Source organism: Dicentrarchus labrax, unplaced genomic scaffold, assembly GCF_905237075.1.
Source record: "Dicentrarchus labrax unplaced genomic scaffold, dlabrax2021, whole genome shotgun sequence".
NCBI lineage: Eukaryota > Metazoa > Chordata > Actinopteri > Moronidae > Dicentrarchus > Dicentrarchus labrax.
This window is the reverse complement of record NW_026136723.1, coordinates 11,487,136-11,505,354: the sequence shown is the minus strand read 5'-3', so window position 1 is coordinate 11,505,354 and position 18,219 is coordinate 11,487,136. Positions and strand designations below refer to the sequence as shown.

Below are 18,219 nucleotides of genomic sequence, written 5' to 3'. Positions count from 1 at the left end.
AGAATTCATAACCATATAAAGGAAAGGAAGTTTCTTCAAAGAGCACCAACACTTCTTTATGCTGACCCAGTCGTTTCACAACAGTACTTTCATAACCACAAGAAATCAGCCAATAATATTTTACAGAGATATCCTTGCCCTACATGCAATTCCTTGTGTATCTGTAGCCGCTAATAAAGCAATTTCATCATCAAGGTTTGCTTATTGTACAGTGAGTCTTTTCATTTTTAAGTGCATTCAGATATAATTCTGTAGATGCAATACTGCAGATAAGATAAAAAATAATTATTAATGTGAAAAATGAGAGAGGGTGGATGCTGGTCAGTTTCATTTAATTTCAAATCTCGAATCAGTTCTAGAAAACAGGATTCAAATGATTACGAGGTAAAAAAAACCAAACAGAGTCAAGTATACAATCCATGCTACCAAACCTGCACATACAAACCAATAGATCAAACAAAGCACTCCATTATGCAGTATCACAGACCCAGGGCACGTCAGCAACCGTAATTAACATGACAAAACAGTGTAAACAAACAGAGAGGAGAAATCATCTTTACAGGGCATAGTTTGGACCCAGGCCTGCAGACACGACCACTATGCCTCCACTGTGTTTATGAACCAAGTAAACAATCTAATGTAATGCAAAATGTAATTTTTCTGTTTATTTAGGCATATGCACAAGACAGCAACAACTATACATGTTTACACATGTATTCTTGTATTGGACTACAATATAGCCCCCAGGCCTTCAGTCAACCGATCAGCTGATCCATATCACCCATGCAAACAGCGCACTAATTAGCCATGCTAAGACAAATCGCACTGTTTTTTCCTGGTTCACTGGCCGCAGCACCTTCCGTAATCCTCCGTTATCACACAGTTGGGGAGGATAGTGAAGCTAATAACACCATGATATTAGGAACACTGATCTGCAAGTGATAGAACTGGGCAGGGCTAGCCGTTAATTCAGTCTGCATGAGCCCCAGACCAGACTAATCCCTATTGTAATTATTTTTTCTCTTTCCACCCCTCCCGCCTACACCTCTTGTCAATGTTCTCTAATCAGACCATCTAATTAAAAAACAGGAAGGGTGGCAAGCAGGCAGGCTCAGCACTGAAAAAGACATAAGGCTGCAATGTCAGTAGTATATGAGGTACACATGTTGGTAGAGGATGAAGCTGATAGCCTGTGCTACAAGGTACGTTAGAATTGACCGCATGTTTGGTGCATGTGTGTGTTTGTGTGTGTGTTCATTCAGTTCAGCCTTTAAATGTCAATACCTAGCAACTCCATGAGAACAGCTGAATGACCTTAACCAGTTTAAATAAATTCAATTACAAGAAACAAACAGATTGCTAAAAATGCACTTTGGTGCCTGTCACCACAGACATTTTATGTTAGAGCTGTGTCAAGAAAAAACTTTTTTTGCCTGTCTCTCTGTCTTTGCTTCTGTCTCATTCTGTCTGTGGGGAAAGTGGTATTAAGAAATATTGCAGTGCTGTGGGATCAATATGATGCTGACACCTCTCTGGCACTCTCTAAAAATCTCTACCAAGCAAAAACCCACTTACAGAGGGGGTCTAATGGATCACATAACCACTATATCACTTTAGCTTTGACTTAACCCCTAAAGAAACAACAGCCTTGTCTGCAATGAATATAATTGGTTATTCAAAAAGAAAAAAAGGCAAAAAAATATCTGACTCAACCTCTAAGTTACAAAAAAACTCCTTATGTAAGAACCCCTAATAATGTAACAAAAAATGCCAAATAAAAATCTAATTGAATAGCTTTTCTATAATGCAATAAAAATGCTGAAAACATAATGTACAAACTTTTTTCCTATAATGTAACACGTTATTACATTTTGTGGTTGTTGCAGGTTATTATGGTTTGTGGCATATCACACAAGATATTTATCTATACATGCATTATATACACAGTAAAATTATGAATTTCTGCGACTGTCCAAACTAGCCTGAAAAAGTTTCAAATCAAGGCGCTGACTGCCCCTCTATATGTTCGACAGTGCAGCTAAGGCTTTTTACGGTGAGGGCCGACATTGCCTGTCACCCTTTGCCTCCCTGCGTTTATTGATGCAGTTGAGAAGAGTTTTTATGGAGGCACGCTGCTGTGCGGCCTGTAATTGCTGGTCAAGGCACGTTCACCAGAGTTCATAAAGGTTCCTCTGTAAATATATTCAGGTTGGCCTAGTGTCACCGCATACAAAAAAAGACTGATGAATGTGAAGAGGAGGGGTATTTCACTGCTACTCCTCACACACACAAACACAATCATAGTAGCACCAGATGAGAAGTGAATACATACTGTACAAACTCTCTCTCTCTCTCTCTCTCCCACGCATCTCTCTCACACACACACACACACACACACACACACACACACACACACACACACACACACACACACACACACACACACACACACACACACACACACACACACACACACACACACACACACACACACAGCCTGTCCTTCTGTCCCAAAGAAGATTAAGATATATTACACTCCAAACCAGCGAGCACGTCCTTGCTTTATTTCACCTTGCCAGGTTCCCTCCTTCTTCTCTCCTGATCCCACTTTTCTTCTTTCATTACCAGCCACAAATGTGACCTCTCTAAGCCTAATATACAGGAAAATTGTATGAATGATCATGAGTTTTTAAGCGTGTAGAGGAAGACTGTGTGAGTGATGTGACCTCAAAGGTGAGAATGACTCAGTCTGTATGTCCGCTGCATCAGCAATGTATATGTTCCCAGGAGTCTGGAATGAGTCAGCCATTAGTACTAAAAAACAGGTTGCAACCTGTCTGTATTGCTGGCCATATGCCACAAATTAATCTTCCGGTTTTTAAAAAATCAGAATCAGATTGTTCTGCCAGTGGGTTTGAGTTTGTTCTACTTCCAATGCAGTTTCACGTGTTTGGGGGATTTTGTAGAAACAAGCTCCATTGTCTACAAACAGCCGATCACTCTGCTAGTATCAACACAATGGTGCTTGATTCAACAAAAGCAAGCTGATTTGCATTGGAAAGGAGAGGAATTATCTGACGCCCTTGGCTGATGTTGTCACGTTAAATTACTTGTCAAGAAGGCTAGCTTTCCACTGCAGAGGCAATGTACTGTATGTGGTGTGTGTGTTTGTGGCCTTTGTTCTTATATTTTGCTAGTTCTGTGAAAATGGGAAGTTAGAGACAGAGAATAGGGATGTGTTGTGGTTGAGCAGTGACCCAGATCAGACAGTGACATCTCCATTCACTCAGGGGATGCTCAGGGACAAGATGTTCTGCTCTCACTGCAGCATGGCCCTACTCCAGACCCACATTAAAAGTCATTTTGTTTAGTAAACATTCATGTTTGTCATGCCATGATGTCTTTATTGAAAATGTTTTACAAAATCTATTTCTTTTCTTCTCTATTGTTGTCTGGTTTGGAAATGTGACCTTAGCTAGTAGGTTTGTAATCCGTGTCTGAGGGGTCAGTTAAAGAATTGAGGTAAATAATCAGGCCCATTCTAAAATCTTAAGTTTGCATCTCTTGAGGTAGTACATGGTGGATTCCGAGTTATGTTTAGGATTATTATTCTGTTGTAAAAGCCATCCTCTTTTTTAGTTTCAGTTTTTTTTTTTTTTTTTTTTACAGATGGTACGATGTTTGCTTCCACAATTTGCAGGTATTTAGTGGAATCCATTCTTCCCTCAACCTGTGCAATGTTTCCTGTGCCACTGGCTGCAAAACAAACTGAAAACATCCTTATGTTTAACAGTTGGTAAGGTATTCTTTTTGTGAAATGCTGCTCCTTTTTTTCTGTCCAAACATACCTTTGCTGATTGTGGCCAAAGAGTTCTATTTCAACTAAATCAGTTTACAGCACTAGTTTTTCAGAAACGCATCAGGCTTCTGTAGATGTTCTGTTGCATACTTCTGATGATGGAGTTTATGATGTGGACGCATGTAAGGTTTTCTTCTACTGACTCTTCCATTAAGGTTTTGTTTGTGTTCACATGGTTGTTTTGATTTGCCTCTCTGACCAGTATATGACTTTTCTTGGTCTTCCAGCTCTCATCTTGACCTCCACAGTTCCCCTTAACTGCAAGCCAACAACGCTTTGCTATCTTCTTATAGCCTTCTCCTGCATTGTGGCCATCGGTCACTTTCATTTTCAGTCTTACACAGCTGCTTAGAGGAACCCATAGAGTACTTGTAAAGCCTGACGGAGGGGCCATTCAGATGTAGGGTCTTTGCACGCAAATACATCATTTTAAAAACCTTCAAACTGAAAGTGACAGTGTCGCGACATGCACAGTGCATCGAGATGGAAAAATCTCAACTATTTACAATACAGCACCACAGGTCATGTGAGGAATTAAACAATCGCCTCCACACTTGCTGCTGTTGTGACTTTTAATTAGTTAAGCCAGTGAGGCATCATCATCTTAGTCATGCAACCCGCAGGTTTAGGTTGCCAAGTAACAAGAGGCGCAACAGAAGCACAACCTCCCAGGTGCCTTGGATAAAAGGATGAAAGTGGCGTAGCTGGCGTTTTCTTTTTCAGGCGTTATATCTAAACAGCCCCTTATGTTATCCCAAACCTTTGCACATGCCACAATCATGTTTTTTTAATTTTACTTTTGTTCAATTTATGACATAAGATGTTTGCTGAAATATTATATTGCATTTTATGTTCCATAAATCCATACATCCTAAAGGGTTTGTCAAACTTCTGCATACAACTGTAACCTCAAGAGTTTCAGACTGAATACTAGACTACTTTAAAGGACCTGTTGCACATTTCTGCACTGCAGCAGAGGTTTGTTGAGTGCTTGTGTGCACGCGCACACACAACGTTACACAATCCAGTGCAATACAATGACTTGGCAGTAAAGGGCTGTGTGTACTTGTCCTCACTGCCCTGCTTTTACAATCTAATTGCTTTAACCAGTGTCCTCTACAACAGACCACTGAGTGCACTGTGCTTGTGGCAAATTGATTTCATATGTTGCTTTCCTTCTAAGCCTCTCCTCTCAGCCCCCTCTCTTCCTCTCGCTCTATCTTGGTTAATTACTGTGATTGATTAATCGACTGTTGTGACGTCCCTCACAGTCTTGTGAAGCTTAGTGTGTCGCCCCAATCACACTCTCTAAGAAAGACTGAGGGAGGTCAAGGTTAAAAGTATACAAATCTGGTAGAAAACAGTGGTGTGAGCAAGAAAGGCACTAAAAATCAATTTCCATACAGCCACTATTCTCTTTTGATCAGACCATAACAAAAAGCCTCTGAAGCAAGCTTCTTTAGGTTGGCAGCACTTGACCCAGGAAGTGAATTAAGGGATCAAAGCTGTGAGATGAAGCATCTGTGGAAGCTGCAGACCGAGCCTGAGTGCATAACTATTGTTTTCACAAAAGTGACAGATGATGAAAGGCACAGCGAACAAGAGATTGATTGGTGTATTAACTAAGCTGATCCCTGGACTTGCAGTAGCAACAGCTCTGCAACTCCCCTCTTCATATAATTAATTAAATAATAAGTAGGAAGACAGACGACACTGTTAAGTAAAAAGGACAAACAGACGCTATGCTCCAGTGTCCTAAAAGGCAGAATTAAGATTTTTGGGGGATTATAAATCAAGAGAAAAACAGTGAAAACACTTGCATAAGAGGATTATTCACAAATTCATTCTGTAATTGTCTACTACAGTTGTACTACAGTCAAGTAGCTACTGAGATATGGACATTACTTCAGTGTCAAAGTTCTCCCATGAGGACATGATGAAAAAAAACTTTTTTTCTGCAGTAATGAAATAATGTATTTAAATAACCCTACAATCCATTTGCAGGCCCAGAGAGCCAATGTGCGTAACTTCAAATATGTCTCTGTGTACAAATCATAAGCCATTAGTGCATCTGTGGGACTGTTAAAAGCGACAGATTGGATCCCTGTGGTGCAGTGCTTAGTAAACACAACTAAAGAGACACCCAGTCAGGGCACTGTGATCTGGGCCATTACCTCCAACCTCTGCGTGTTCTGTGGTCTCACTGGGATGGGGGGTGAAGTAACACATGGATAGACATGCTTACACAGACACATTGCTATCCAGTCTGCTTGCCTCAGGGGAGCTAGTTTATAGGTTAGACTAAGTATTGCCTAATAAATGGCTGCACCTGCTGTTTATTAACATAACGCAGGTGATAAATGATGATGAATCATACATAATAATGAAGAATAGAGTGCCATCCCTTATTCATTTGTTGGAAGTTTGACAATGTAACTAAAACGGACCTTAACTTAAGAAAAAAAAAACACACACACAAGCAAGCTTTGAAGGTTGACAGAATACATGGGTAAGCTTTGGCCCATTTTCGCTAACCTTGCTCTCTGTACTCCAAATCCCCTCTCCTCTCCAGCTCTTAGCCTGAGCAATATGACAGAGGCAGTAACAAAGTGTGGAGTTCTGGGGTGAGCCAATCTGCAGCACAGCACCAGGTGTTGGCGATAATGTTCCGCTGGAGCATTTCTTGGCGGGTGGCATAAAGTTCATCATAACTGAAGTTTTGATCGATGGCACGTTGCAGATTGAGTCCTCAACCAAGTGCTGCTGTTAATAAATTCTGACTGCACAAACAGACTTTGAGGGTCCATGGTAGAGAGACAGTCAGAGAGACTGGCAAAGACAGATATTGATCCAACGGTCGAGCACAGGCTGATAAGCCAATGTTTTAGATGTATAAAGCTGACACTGCAAAAAAAAGTGATTGAATTGGTAAAAAAAAATAAAAAAGTCGTAATATATATATATATATATATATATATGAAGACAGCAGAGCTGACCACTGGAAGTGTATTTTGATAACTACGGGGCAAATTAAAATTAAAATAGGTAGATCTGGTTAAACAGAAAGCAATTCAACAGATGTTTCAAGAACAACGTCTAATATTCAGGTGACACATATTCTTTCCTAAAATATTAGCTAATCCATTATTTATTCCAAAATATATATAATATCTACGTACAATATATAAAACCTGAATGACCTATAGATTTGATGGAAAATTAGGAGACAGAATGAATCACTGCCTTTCATTTTGGTGGACACAGGTGCAAATGGTGTAAAGAGCTCTACTGTATGTAATAATTGCTTTAGGTTTAGAGGTCATAAACATCTGCACAAGTACAGACTGTCCACTTTGATAAAAGGAGAAAAACTAAATTTGTATCAAAAACACCTTAGTTCCTATCCACATTTTGCAAAAGGAGGCATCACGTATACAGTCAGTCCAAAAACTAATAGAAGAATTATGGAGTCTACAGTTTGTTATGTTTTAAAGTTATCTGAAGGCTGCAGAATAGTGGAAGGAGGGGCTGTGTGATTTGACAATATATATTGTGTGACAAAAGAAAAACGACTATCGCTTCATGTTATGCTCTATAACTTATTTTGTTGCGTCTCAAATCACACTCATCTGTCTGGAATTCATATGAGAAAAATATGAGCTCTGAAGGGGTTTATGAGGCAGGGATGCAATGCAAAGCAAGCGTTTCACTAGCATTTACTCACAAACTACTATAATCTGCTCACCTTGCTTTCTCTTTCCCACATACACAAAAGCACACACCAGCAACAGTGCTCTGCGCACACACAGCAGCTTGCCCCACCCAGCCTCTTTCTGCATCTCTCTAGCAGTATGTTTTATAAAGAAAAAACACAACTTTTTTTCATTTTCATAAAAGCAGGTGAGGAGCATGAGGAAGAGGTTGATAATGAGCCTGTCGAAACAATCGAAGGTGAAACCAACATGGTACCGAAGGCTTTATCTGGTCTGTTCTTGTAAAATATCCACCATCCCTATGTACCAGATAAAAAAAAATTTCTCTCACACCTGTCATCCTCTCTTCCTCTCCCTCTCTCTTTTTTCCTCTCTCTCCTGTCCATCTTGAGCTTTTATATCTAATAAAAGGCAAAAAGCTGTCCAAAAATATAAATATATTTTTTTTAAAAAGGCTTTAAAAAAGTACACAAAGGTTCTAAATAAAAGAAGAAAAATATGAGTAAGTAGCCTGTATTCTATTTGTTGAGTACATAATTCAAGATGTAATAAGAAATAGACCTTTCCATGTGGTCATTTTATATAAACAATGTATTCATTAAATTTACAGAAAATGTGCTATACTGTGACACGTACTGTATCGTTGTCTGGATATGAAATGACCTATATCTGTACATGACCTTTTGGCCATATCGCACAGCCCTAGTGGAAGGTAAAGTGGTAGATGAGTCAAGAGAGTCGGTGGAGGTAGACCGAAAAAGAAAGAAAGAACAAGCAAGAAAGAAACAGGGATCTAGATACAGCAAGATAAGAGGATGTGATAGATGCGGCTGGTATATATAACCCCCTCACAGCACGATCTGGGGGATCTTTTTTTTGTTGTTGTTTTCTTTGACGTGATGATCCTTGACGTGCGTCAGGGCTTCATTGCCATCCCTCACATCAGCCGTGAGACATTTCCATCTCAACCAATGTTTATCTCCATTTTCCATTGTAAAGTTTAGAGGAGGGGAGTTGTGGGCTTTTAAGTATGCACATCATCCCCATTGCAACAGACATTCAAAGTTAAGAGAATACATGAGTCAACAGTAACCAGTGTTTGTGAATGCACAAATCAAAAGCAAATCTTCTGACATGCACTGTAAGAATATCTTGGGCTTAAACTCTGAAAACTTTACTCAACACAAATTATGCTTTTCATTATCCTTAGTTTACTTTTGTTTTGGATGATTTGTTTGTGGGTTTTATCATGAGAGCACCACTTACAGTAAAGGACTATAGAATGTATAATGAACGACTATAGACAATCTAACCAAACAATCCACTCAGACGCTTTATGACACCCACATACAAGGGAGAGGGAGAAAGAGAGAAGAGAGAGAGAGAGAGAGAGAGAGAGAGAGAGAGAGAGAGAGAGAGAGAGAGAGACTGACTTAGAAAGATAAAGGGAGACGAGAGAGGGAGAGAAATGCCAGAGTCAGACCATCCTAGACGTGACCAGACTAGTGATGTTGCGGTGAATTACCGGTAAAGCTCCAAAACGAAACGCATCCTTTACGCCGGCAGTCTGTGTTGTGAGAAACAGGCCACAGCATGAGACAAAAAAATGTATTCAGCATTCACACCAAGAATATACGCCCACTCCACTTTCACACAGTATCCATTTAAAAACACATCTATGCAAAGTGCCCCTGCATACGCTGCCAATACTCTGTATTCACTTGCTGCAAATAACTGCCTTAGTGCCCAAACGTGCAATAAATTATGCTTTCAAGCAGGGGACTATGGGGATCACAGGTGGGAAACCGCCTATTCTTGTGCTGCCAGGCAAACAATGGTCAGAGAATATGTTGCACAATGACTCACTTTCATACACACCCTCACTGTGACTGTTTTATTACAGAAAATACTTAAAAAGGAGAGTACGTCTGGCAGCCAATTGCTTGATATGATGTTGTAGAGTCCCACTGGGGAAACAGTATGGGTGCTTTACCCCCATGATGAATAGCAGTTAGTATGCACACAGACCGATTTACATACAAGTCTTAATATGCACATATTCATACAGAATACATACCTATACTCACCAATGCACACACATCTGGCAATGGATCAGTAAATCAGAAGTAAATTATAACTGAATCTGAGCTGCAGTAAACCCAAACTTAAATCTCATGATCTACAACATGAAAAAAAAAAAAACTTTACCAATCTCTTTGAAAATAAAAGAACAAAAGTTGTGGCATTCATCTCCACAAAAAAATGAAACATACTCATATTGCTGTAACTCCCATCGGAAACGAGGGAAAACAGCCCCTGGACTTAAAAAGCTGTTCCGAAAGACCATTCACTCACTCTCAGGTGAGTCAACCTAACAGCCAATCAATATATATCCAGTGTTCTGTACTCGCCTCCAACAATTCTTTATCTCTTTCTGTCTCTCTCACTCACTCACACTCTCTCACACACACACAGACACAGGTTGGGACATGATGACACATATCAGCTCCGCAGGGATAATCCATATGCTCACTAAATGTCAGTGTCTCAAGTCCATAGGGTATAGGGTTAAAAGAGAGAGGAGAAAGGATGGTAGGCTACCTAGAGGGATCAAGACTCATTGGGCTGTCAGATCTCCTAACAGGAAGAAATAAGTTGCATTTACCCAGGGAGCTTTGTGTCTTCAGCAATGGATGCGTAAAAAAAAAAGAAAGAACAGATAGCCCTCATGGGAAATAGAGTTTGCAGAAGTAACCAGAATGGAAAACGTAGACATAAGTTTTGTTTGAGGAACACGTTCTTTAGAATGGTGCCATCACTGAACTGTGAGGTGGCATTTTTTTCAACAGAATGCCATTTTTGTTTGTAGAACCAAGGGAGTAATGCCAATATTCAGAGTGCCTTCAGCTCCAGATTCAGGCACTTTATACTATTTACAGTACCCAAGGTGCTGCAAGAGTTGCTTTCAGCATCTCAAGGGAGCACTAACTGGTAGATGAAAATGTATCATGGTGCTTTTCAAAACAATTGAGCGCCAAAGAAAATTACAAGTCAAATAGCTGTGAGTTCCACTTAGTAGCAAGCGGGCGAATGAGCATCTGGCAATTGGCGAGCGTCAGGCGTTATTTACATTGCCTCAAAGTGGATGGTGATGGGGAAGAAAATCAATGTGGATGCAAACAGTGTAATGGCAGAGTAATGTGTTCCCCTGGAACAAGCAACACCGAAGAAGTCCTGTCAGGGTAACGCCGAGTGGAGGCTGAATTCAGTTGCCGTTTTTACCAGCCCTTCACACTGCCACATTCAATCCACATGCACATCTCAGCTCCTGAAGTCAGTCTTCAAGGCTGTCTTCTCCTGCTGCCTCTTCAGAATGCTAACTGTGCCGGGCCGCCAATCAAAGCGCTGGATGGTACGGTAAACAAGAATGTAAGTGAGCAAGATTAGATTCACATATGCAAAGGGGTGATGTTCTTGATGGTGATTGATGGTGTTTATTCTTGTTCATTCTCTTCCTCTCAAAACACACACTCAGACACACAGACACACACATACACAACAAGAGAACAGGGAGCATGCAAACTTGACCTGCTTTCATTTGAGCTGTTGTGGATCGATCAGGGAAGCATGGTTTTGACCCTGATCCCTGGCCTCTCTTCTCCTATTGGATCACTCAACCTGTCCATCAGGTATCAATCAATACTGTGCCTAGAACTCCCCACAGGTTGAATTAAGTAGCCAGTGAGCTGGTGGGAACACTAAACACACTATTAAATCATAAAAGCACACAAACACTCGTCTTGGAAAGCAGCACACTCACCACACCACAATGCAACAAAGCACTGCAAAAAAAAAGCAAATAGGAGTAATTTATTAATGTGATCCGCACAAAAATATGTACAGATGTACAGAGGAAAATAAACATTCAGCAGATTACAGTACGTTTAGGTAACAGGTAAAGGCTGCACTGAAGCAACAAACTCTGCAGGACACTTTAAAGGGAGAAACTCCCTCCATACAGCCACAAGACTGAGATCAGCAAGATCAAAACATTATACAGAGAGAGTTTGGAAGGCTATTTTACAGCCTACTTTGTTTATTAGTTATTTAGTATAAAATATATATAAAATGGGCTATATTAATGTAGTAAGTATAAAAAACATGAAGAACCAGCTTGGTTGCAGGCAGTTTCTTTCTTAATGCAATGCAGAGCTATTTATCTGTATTGTTGAGGAAATCATTGAGGAATATTGGATCAGGACTCAGTATCAGCAGATATTAAATGGAGATCAGGGGCAAACAGAGAGTAATACATATTTCTTTCTACAATCATCTTAATGATACAATGCTTGGGACTGTCAAGGATTGTAAACCCTAATTCAGTGCACTTCTGAAATAGAGAAGCAGCACTTAACCATAACTTTTCCTGTACAAACCAATGTGATTAAATCACTGACCAGTCCAATTATATGGTGAGAGAGAGAGAGAGAGAGCACAATCTACTACTGAGTAGAGGGCTTCCTGAGCGATTCACTGAGAGGATGTGAGCTTTAGGTCAGCACCATCATAGCGCTCCACCTGACCTCTGTAATTGGCCACCAGCTGGGAAGTCGTAATCCATCCACCCATCTATCCAGTTTCTCACCTCTCACGTCGAGCCTCTCCTCCAAAGGTCCTGCCCTCCTCTCGACTTCTCTCCTCTGATGTTTGCTGATTCTTACTGTTTGACCCTGTCACCCCCTTCGTCTGTCCTTACTCCTCCCTGCTAACTCTACAACTACAGAGACCCAACTACCTAAACAGCTCAGAGATAAACTTATTGTGTTGAAAATAGGCTGGTGAGCTTTTATGTTTTGGAGAAAACATTCAACACTTTTGAAGTCAACACTATGTGGGTAAAACCCAAGCCAGCATGACAAGAAAAAATTAAACAATAGAGGCAAGCCAGCATGTCTGCACCATGTCCTCTGTCCCCTGTGCTGCCTTTTCCTTGCAATGTGCATGATCAACTGTGACTTGCACTCTGCATTGCTTGCCAATAGCCCTTCTCCCTCTTTTCTAGTCACTTTCCTCCTACTGTTTTCCCTTGCTCTTTAAGACAGTGCAGCCATGCCGCAGGTGCACCGCCATAGGCACCCATGGCAACAATCACCACAAAGATGACAGGCTCAGTAGAGATTTTGGCGCCCCATGCGACAACAGAGAGAAAATCAAAGTCTGGGACAAGAATCTGATGACATTGTAAAATGTGCAAAAAGAAGCATAGTCAGGCTGCCGTCTGTGGGAGTCTGGGAAGCGATCAACTCTCAGTTGGCCAAGCAGAGATTCAAAGAGACTCTAATATCAGGCTACAAGGCACAATTCTCAGTTTTAAAACCGCTCAGAGTCAATCAAATACTTCTTGGGAAGTGTTTTTGCTTAACTACTGAGTGAATGAGTGAAACTGACACAAGTTTCCGGGGGCCATCTCAGTCTAAGATGACTTCTCATATAATCTTTTTGAACCTGGTTCCTCTATCCCTCTGTCTTTCTGTGTGTGTCTGTGCATTTCAAGTGTTTAATAGCTCATCCAGTGCTACCCCTTGTCCCATCCTGCCAACTGCCTGTGGCTATAACTTCAAAGTCTCCTCTGTCTTCTTTTGTTTATCAGAACTGACCGTCTCCTACATGATCCTGAAACTAGATCTGCATTTTTATATTTAATTTAAGACAAACAAAGTGATTCTCTTGGTGTGTAACATCCACCTGTATTCACCTCACGTGTATTTTTCATGCTAATATTAGCCTTCTGAGTGAGGGTGGAACAAAGTGACCAAGAGAGTGTGAAAGAGTACATCTGTTTGTAGTACAAGTTCTTAGAGCCAGCACAAATATATGGAAGTGTGAATACTTATGTGCACATGTCCATTTGTGCGCATATGGGCTCAACTGTGTGTGTGTGTGTGTGTGTGTGTGTGTGTGTGTGTGTGTTTGTGTGTGAAACAACACTATACGGCTGGTGGTGGTAATCGAGCTCACTAATTACTTCCTGAGCTGAGAGAGTTGTCAGTGAGAGGAGGAGCTGCCACAGATGGTGAGAGACCCACACTGACACCAGGATATCCTACCTCTTCATCATTAGAGCTGAGCATGTGTGTTTGTGTGAGACTGAGTAATTGAGAGAATGAGTGAGAGTGTGTGACCAAGACAGAGTGTTCAAATTACACTTTAAAACTACAGACCTAGCCAACACCCATCCACTTCCAACCAGATCACCCCTTCCTCTGCAACAGTGCCTGTGGGCAGGTGGTGCACCAGTGGAAGCTTCCCTTCCTGTCCCTAGCTCAGCTCGCTCTCAAGACAAAATGCTGCAGGCTGACTACCGTACTCACCACTGAGAAGAGCCCTCAGTGCCGCTGACCTCCAGAAGGTCGTAGTCGTCCTCAAGCTGAAAGTCAGAGAAAACCAGGGCAATGGTGTCTCCTGGCTCGGCTAGCACAGTCCAGGTGCAGTCAGCATTGTTGTTGTACTCAGCTGGGTAATTGGGAGTGGTGATCACCCCACTCTGGCCCCGCAGTGTCCCGCCACACCCATCATCCGCTGCAGGGAGCACAGGAGAGAGAAAGTTGTGAAACGCTTAGTAAAAGAGGGAAATATAAACAAAGATAATCACAGACTTGAGGTGCAGAGATAATTTAAGACAGACAAATGGAAACAGTAGGACAGACAAGCTAGTAAAAGGTTAATAAACACAGACTGCAGCTTAACTGCAGCTAAAGGTCAAGTTTGACCCATAAGCAGTCATATTAAAATTCTGACTGGCGACTGAAAGCTTATTCAGTACCACAGTGGCAAAAATACAAAACGGGCACTGATTATATGAACACTCCTTCTAAAGATAAGAAACACTCACATACTCCCACGCTGTCCTATCAAGCTCTTGGGACCCATCAGCTTTAGGACTACAGAACTTTTTCACTGGCAGTTAACATTTTTGAGACTGACCATCTTCTAAAATGTCATTATGGACCTTTTTCAACAGCAGCCATTTTGACATGGAATAGTAGGATAAACACAGGTGTTAAGAATGATAATAATAAGAATTATTTCATTCCATTCAGTGAACCTTAATTAGTATGTATGTTGAAGATTTTAACTTGTTGCCCAACCCTAATACCTACAGATATAAAATAGCTTGTCTAGCAACAATTAGGCTACAAAAGACCCATAATACAACGCTCACTTAAAGTAATCATTCTGTAATACTAGAGCTAGACCTTCCTCAATTGAAGAAGACCTGATGTTGTAAAAATGCAAATAAATGTCATCATAAACGACATTTTCAAACATTCTACAATTTTCCAAAAATACATTACCTGTATATATGGACTAATAAAGGCTATGTAAATGCATAAAATGTCAAAAAAGATTGACTTAATTTGACAGATACTGATGAAGCTCAATCATTATAAAGCTCCTAAACTGAGATATATATATATATATATATATATATATATATAGAGAGAGAGAGAGAGAGAGAATTTTTTTTTAATATTTAGTTGGTACTTTATACACACACACACACACACACACACACACACACACACACACACACACACACCCTCAAACTCTCTTTTTTGCCACAAGCCAAAGTGCAGATTTTCAAATTCAAGAGCATGAAAATATGCAATGAGTTACAGCATATTGTTCCTTTGTCTGCAATTTTCGCCATAGGCCAGAGAGACACCAGTCATAGGATTTCAAAATGCCCTACAGTGCTTTTACAGTCAGTAGGGAGCTGGGTAGTGCGTGTGATGCAACCTAATGCAACATGGGGGGGCGGGGGGTGATTAAATTCTGATTAATTCAGATTTGTGTTAATCAAAGCATCTCTTCCCTCCTCAAGACTGCTTTAAGGAGACCATTAAATAATAAAGCATGCATTTAATATGTTGCCAGGATAATTCCCCTGCCCAGTTTCTGATATGTTCATTACAGCTTTAAACAATACAGTATGGTTTGATATCTGAACTGCAGTTCCTGTGTGTGTGAGGAACAGACTTTAAAATATGGTATGTGTGTGTGTGTGTGTGTGTGTGTGTGTGTGTGTGTGTGTGTGTGTGTGTGTGTGTGTGTATAAATCACTACAGTATGTACTGGTGAACAGGGGGGACACATCAAAAGAGGTTTTGAATGACACTTCCACAATATTATTGTTTGTGAAATGACGTGTGTGTGTTTATGTGTGTGCCTCTGTGTCAGGGCGGTGAGGGATTCATTAGTGGGCGACCGGCTAGCTGTGTGTGGTGTTTCAAAGAGGGGAGGAGGAGCTCAGAGGCGCTGGGCCCTGTCTATCATCCATCCTACCTGTCACCACAGCAACCCCCCTGAGGGAGGGCAAGGGAGTGTACGGACGAGCGGAAACTTGTGAGGTGTGAACTTGAATAGGAGGGAAACCACGACAGAAGGGCGAGAAGAAGGGGATGAAGAGGATGACAGGTGACAAGCGAGGATGGGCGAGAGAAAAGCAGAGGGAGGGTGGACAATGAGGAGAGAGAGAAATGGCGAGAGGGGTGACAGGTGATTGTTGCAGTGGGAGTGACAGGAAGTAGAAGGCAGACAGAAGAAAGGATGAGGAAGTGCATTGATATTCCACACAAGACGGTTTCTTCACACTTGAAGGGAAGTCTCTGACTCCAAACTCTACCCTTCACCTTGACTCTTTCTGTCGCTTTCTCAATTTTGTGGCTGGCAGATGCAAGCGCTCTACGACAATGGAAAACTAAAACTGGCCACACCATGGACCTATTAAAACCAAAGAACTGTCAATACGAACACCTCAATAAGTTTGGTGTGCAGAAACGTGTTCAATTCTTTCCAAAGTCAGTTGTAAGATTCAACCCATGGGTGAACAGTACATATTTTCAGGCTGTCTCCAAGGATGTCATGGTAACCAAGATATGGGGAAGCATGGGCAACGTATGCAAGCTATAAAAAAAATATGTTTAATGTCCATCAAAAATGCATGTGCATATACAGAGGAGAGATATGCAGCAGCAAAAAGGGTAGGTATAATTCTGAAAGAGCAGACAAAAGAGAAATGGTACAGACTGTGAGCAGATTGGGGTTAGGAGAGTGTGTCACAATTAATAAATGAGTGATGTTAAATCACTTACAAGTATACCCATGAGATTATAGCTAAGAGAACAAATTGATGAGCATAAGACAGGAAATAGGAAACGTTATCTGTGCCATCAATGGCTGGCTATCGTCTATGGTCCGACAGTGCTGGCACGTTTGCCCTTTCCCGATTCCAGAATGGTGACCGTGCCAAAATGTTCTCCCCCACTCCCAAAGTACAGCGGGAGTTTTGCTCTTACACATATGGGCAGGCTCTATAATTGGACTGACATTAACAATACATTATGAAGGAGCACTCAGGTGTACATGTTGACTTTTAAGTGGCACATAGACCTTAATTAATCACAGGGGAAATTGCCAGTTTCTAAAACTTGTTGGCGTGTAATTTCAGCTGAAAAGGTGGCATAATCACACCCTTTACTGCTCAAGCAATTTTTTTCTCTTTCGAGAAGGAGCCTGGGTGAGCATGGAGGAGGAGAATGAAAGAGCTGAGTTTGGGTCTGAACAGCTAAATGTTGGTGCATTATGGACCAAAGACGAGAGATGACGGAGTCCCTGACAGTTTCTTACATAAAAATGTAAGAAATTGTGAAGAACAGATTATCAAATGTACGCATAATAATTTTGGATTTAGATGTGAAATACCAGCATGTACACGTGTCTGCATGTGATTGGGTGGGTGGGGACTGTGCTGGCGCGCGGTGCCCAGCCATGTGTGCTCCTATGTGGGCTTCCTGACTCCCGGCCTGGTTGCAGATGGCACGGTGTCTCAGCGCTCTGCTCAGCAGGCATACTGACACAAACCATTGGCCACATGGACACAGAAAATGGACATACACAGACATGCAAACTCTCATGTGTATGACATGAGCGTTCTTTTCAGTTGTGTAAGAATTCACTTTTGTACAAAGTAAAATCCTGCAAAATAATGTACAATAGCATCACATTTGCCTACAGTGAACTATTTTCAAGAACTATGTCATGTTGGGTCAGACGACACACACTGGCAGGTGTCGCTGCCGCAGGGGGGCTTGCTAACTGTGAGGGAAGGACAACTGGCACAAGCACCTGACTGGGAGCTAACACATGAGGTCCTGTCATGGTAAATAAGATATCAGCGTAACCACAGAAAAACTTGTCAGGTCATGTGGAGGCATGTGTAATCGTTTCAAAAACAAGGTCAATGTTGTTAACTACATTACTATGATTTTTTTATGTTTACAGAGACATACAGTGTCATGTTGACTTTCACGTTCCAGCTGTAGGAGTAACATTTTTAATGATAGGACTACAGAGGTGCATGTTCCTTACGAGCCTTTCTGTTGTGGGTTATTACTCAAACTTCTTTAATTCAGTTTTACAGTTAAAATAACCTCCCTATGATTTTACTGACTGTTTTATTTGTATTATTTATCTATTTTCATCAAACTTTATTATATTATTATATCTGGCATATCTCTTTCTGTCAGCCCTGGAGTCTTACATCTCCTTACAAAGCCACTTGAATGTCATGCAATTAATTAATTT

At 41.1% G+C, this 18,219-nt stretch overlaps 1 protein-coding gene across 1 annotated transcript in view; it reads right to left on the bottom strand.

The window, feature by feature from the left end:
- The window catches only part of csmd2 (CUB and Sushi multiple domains 2), a 230,075-nt gene that overhangs the window by 145,772 nt on the left and 66,084 nt on the right, over nt 1-18,219 (bottom strand). The window contains exon 5 of the mRNA XM_051389619.1: nt 13,944-14,151. Coding sequence (XP_051245579.1) covers nt 13,944-14,151 — 208 coding nt within the window. The remainder of the gene's footprint in view (nt 1-13,943; nt 14,152-18,219) is intronic.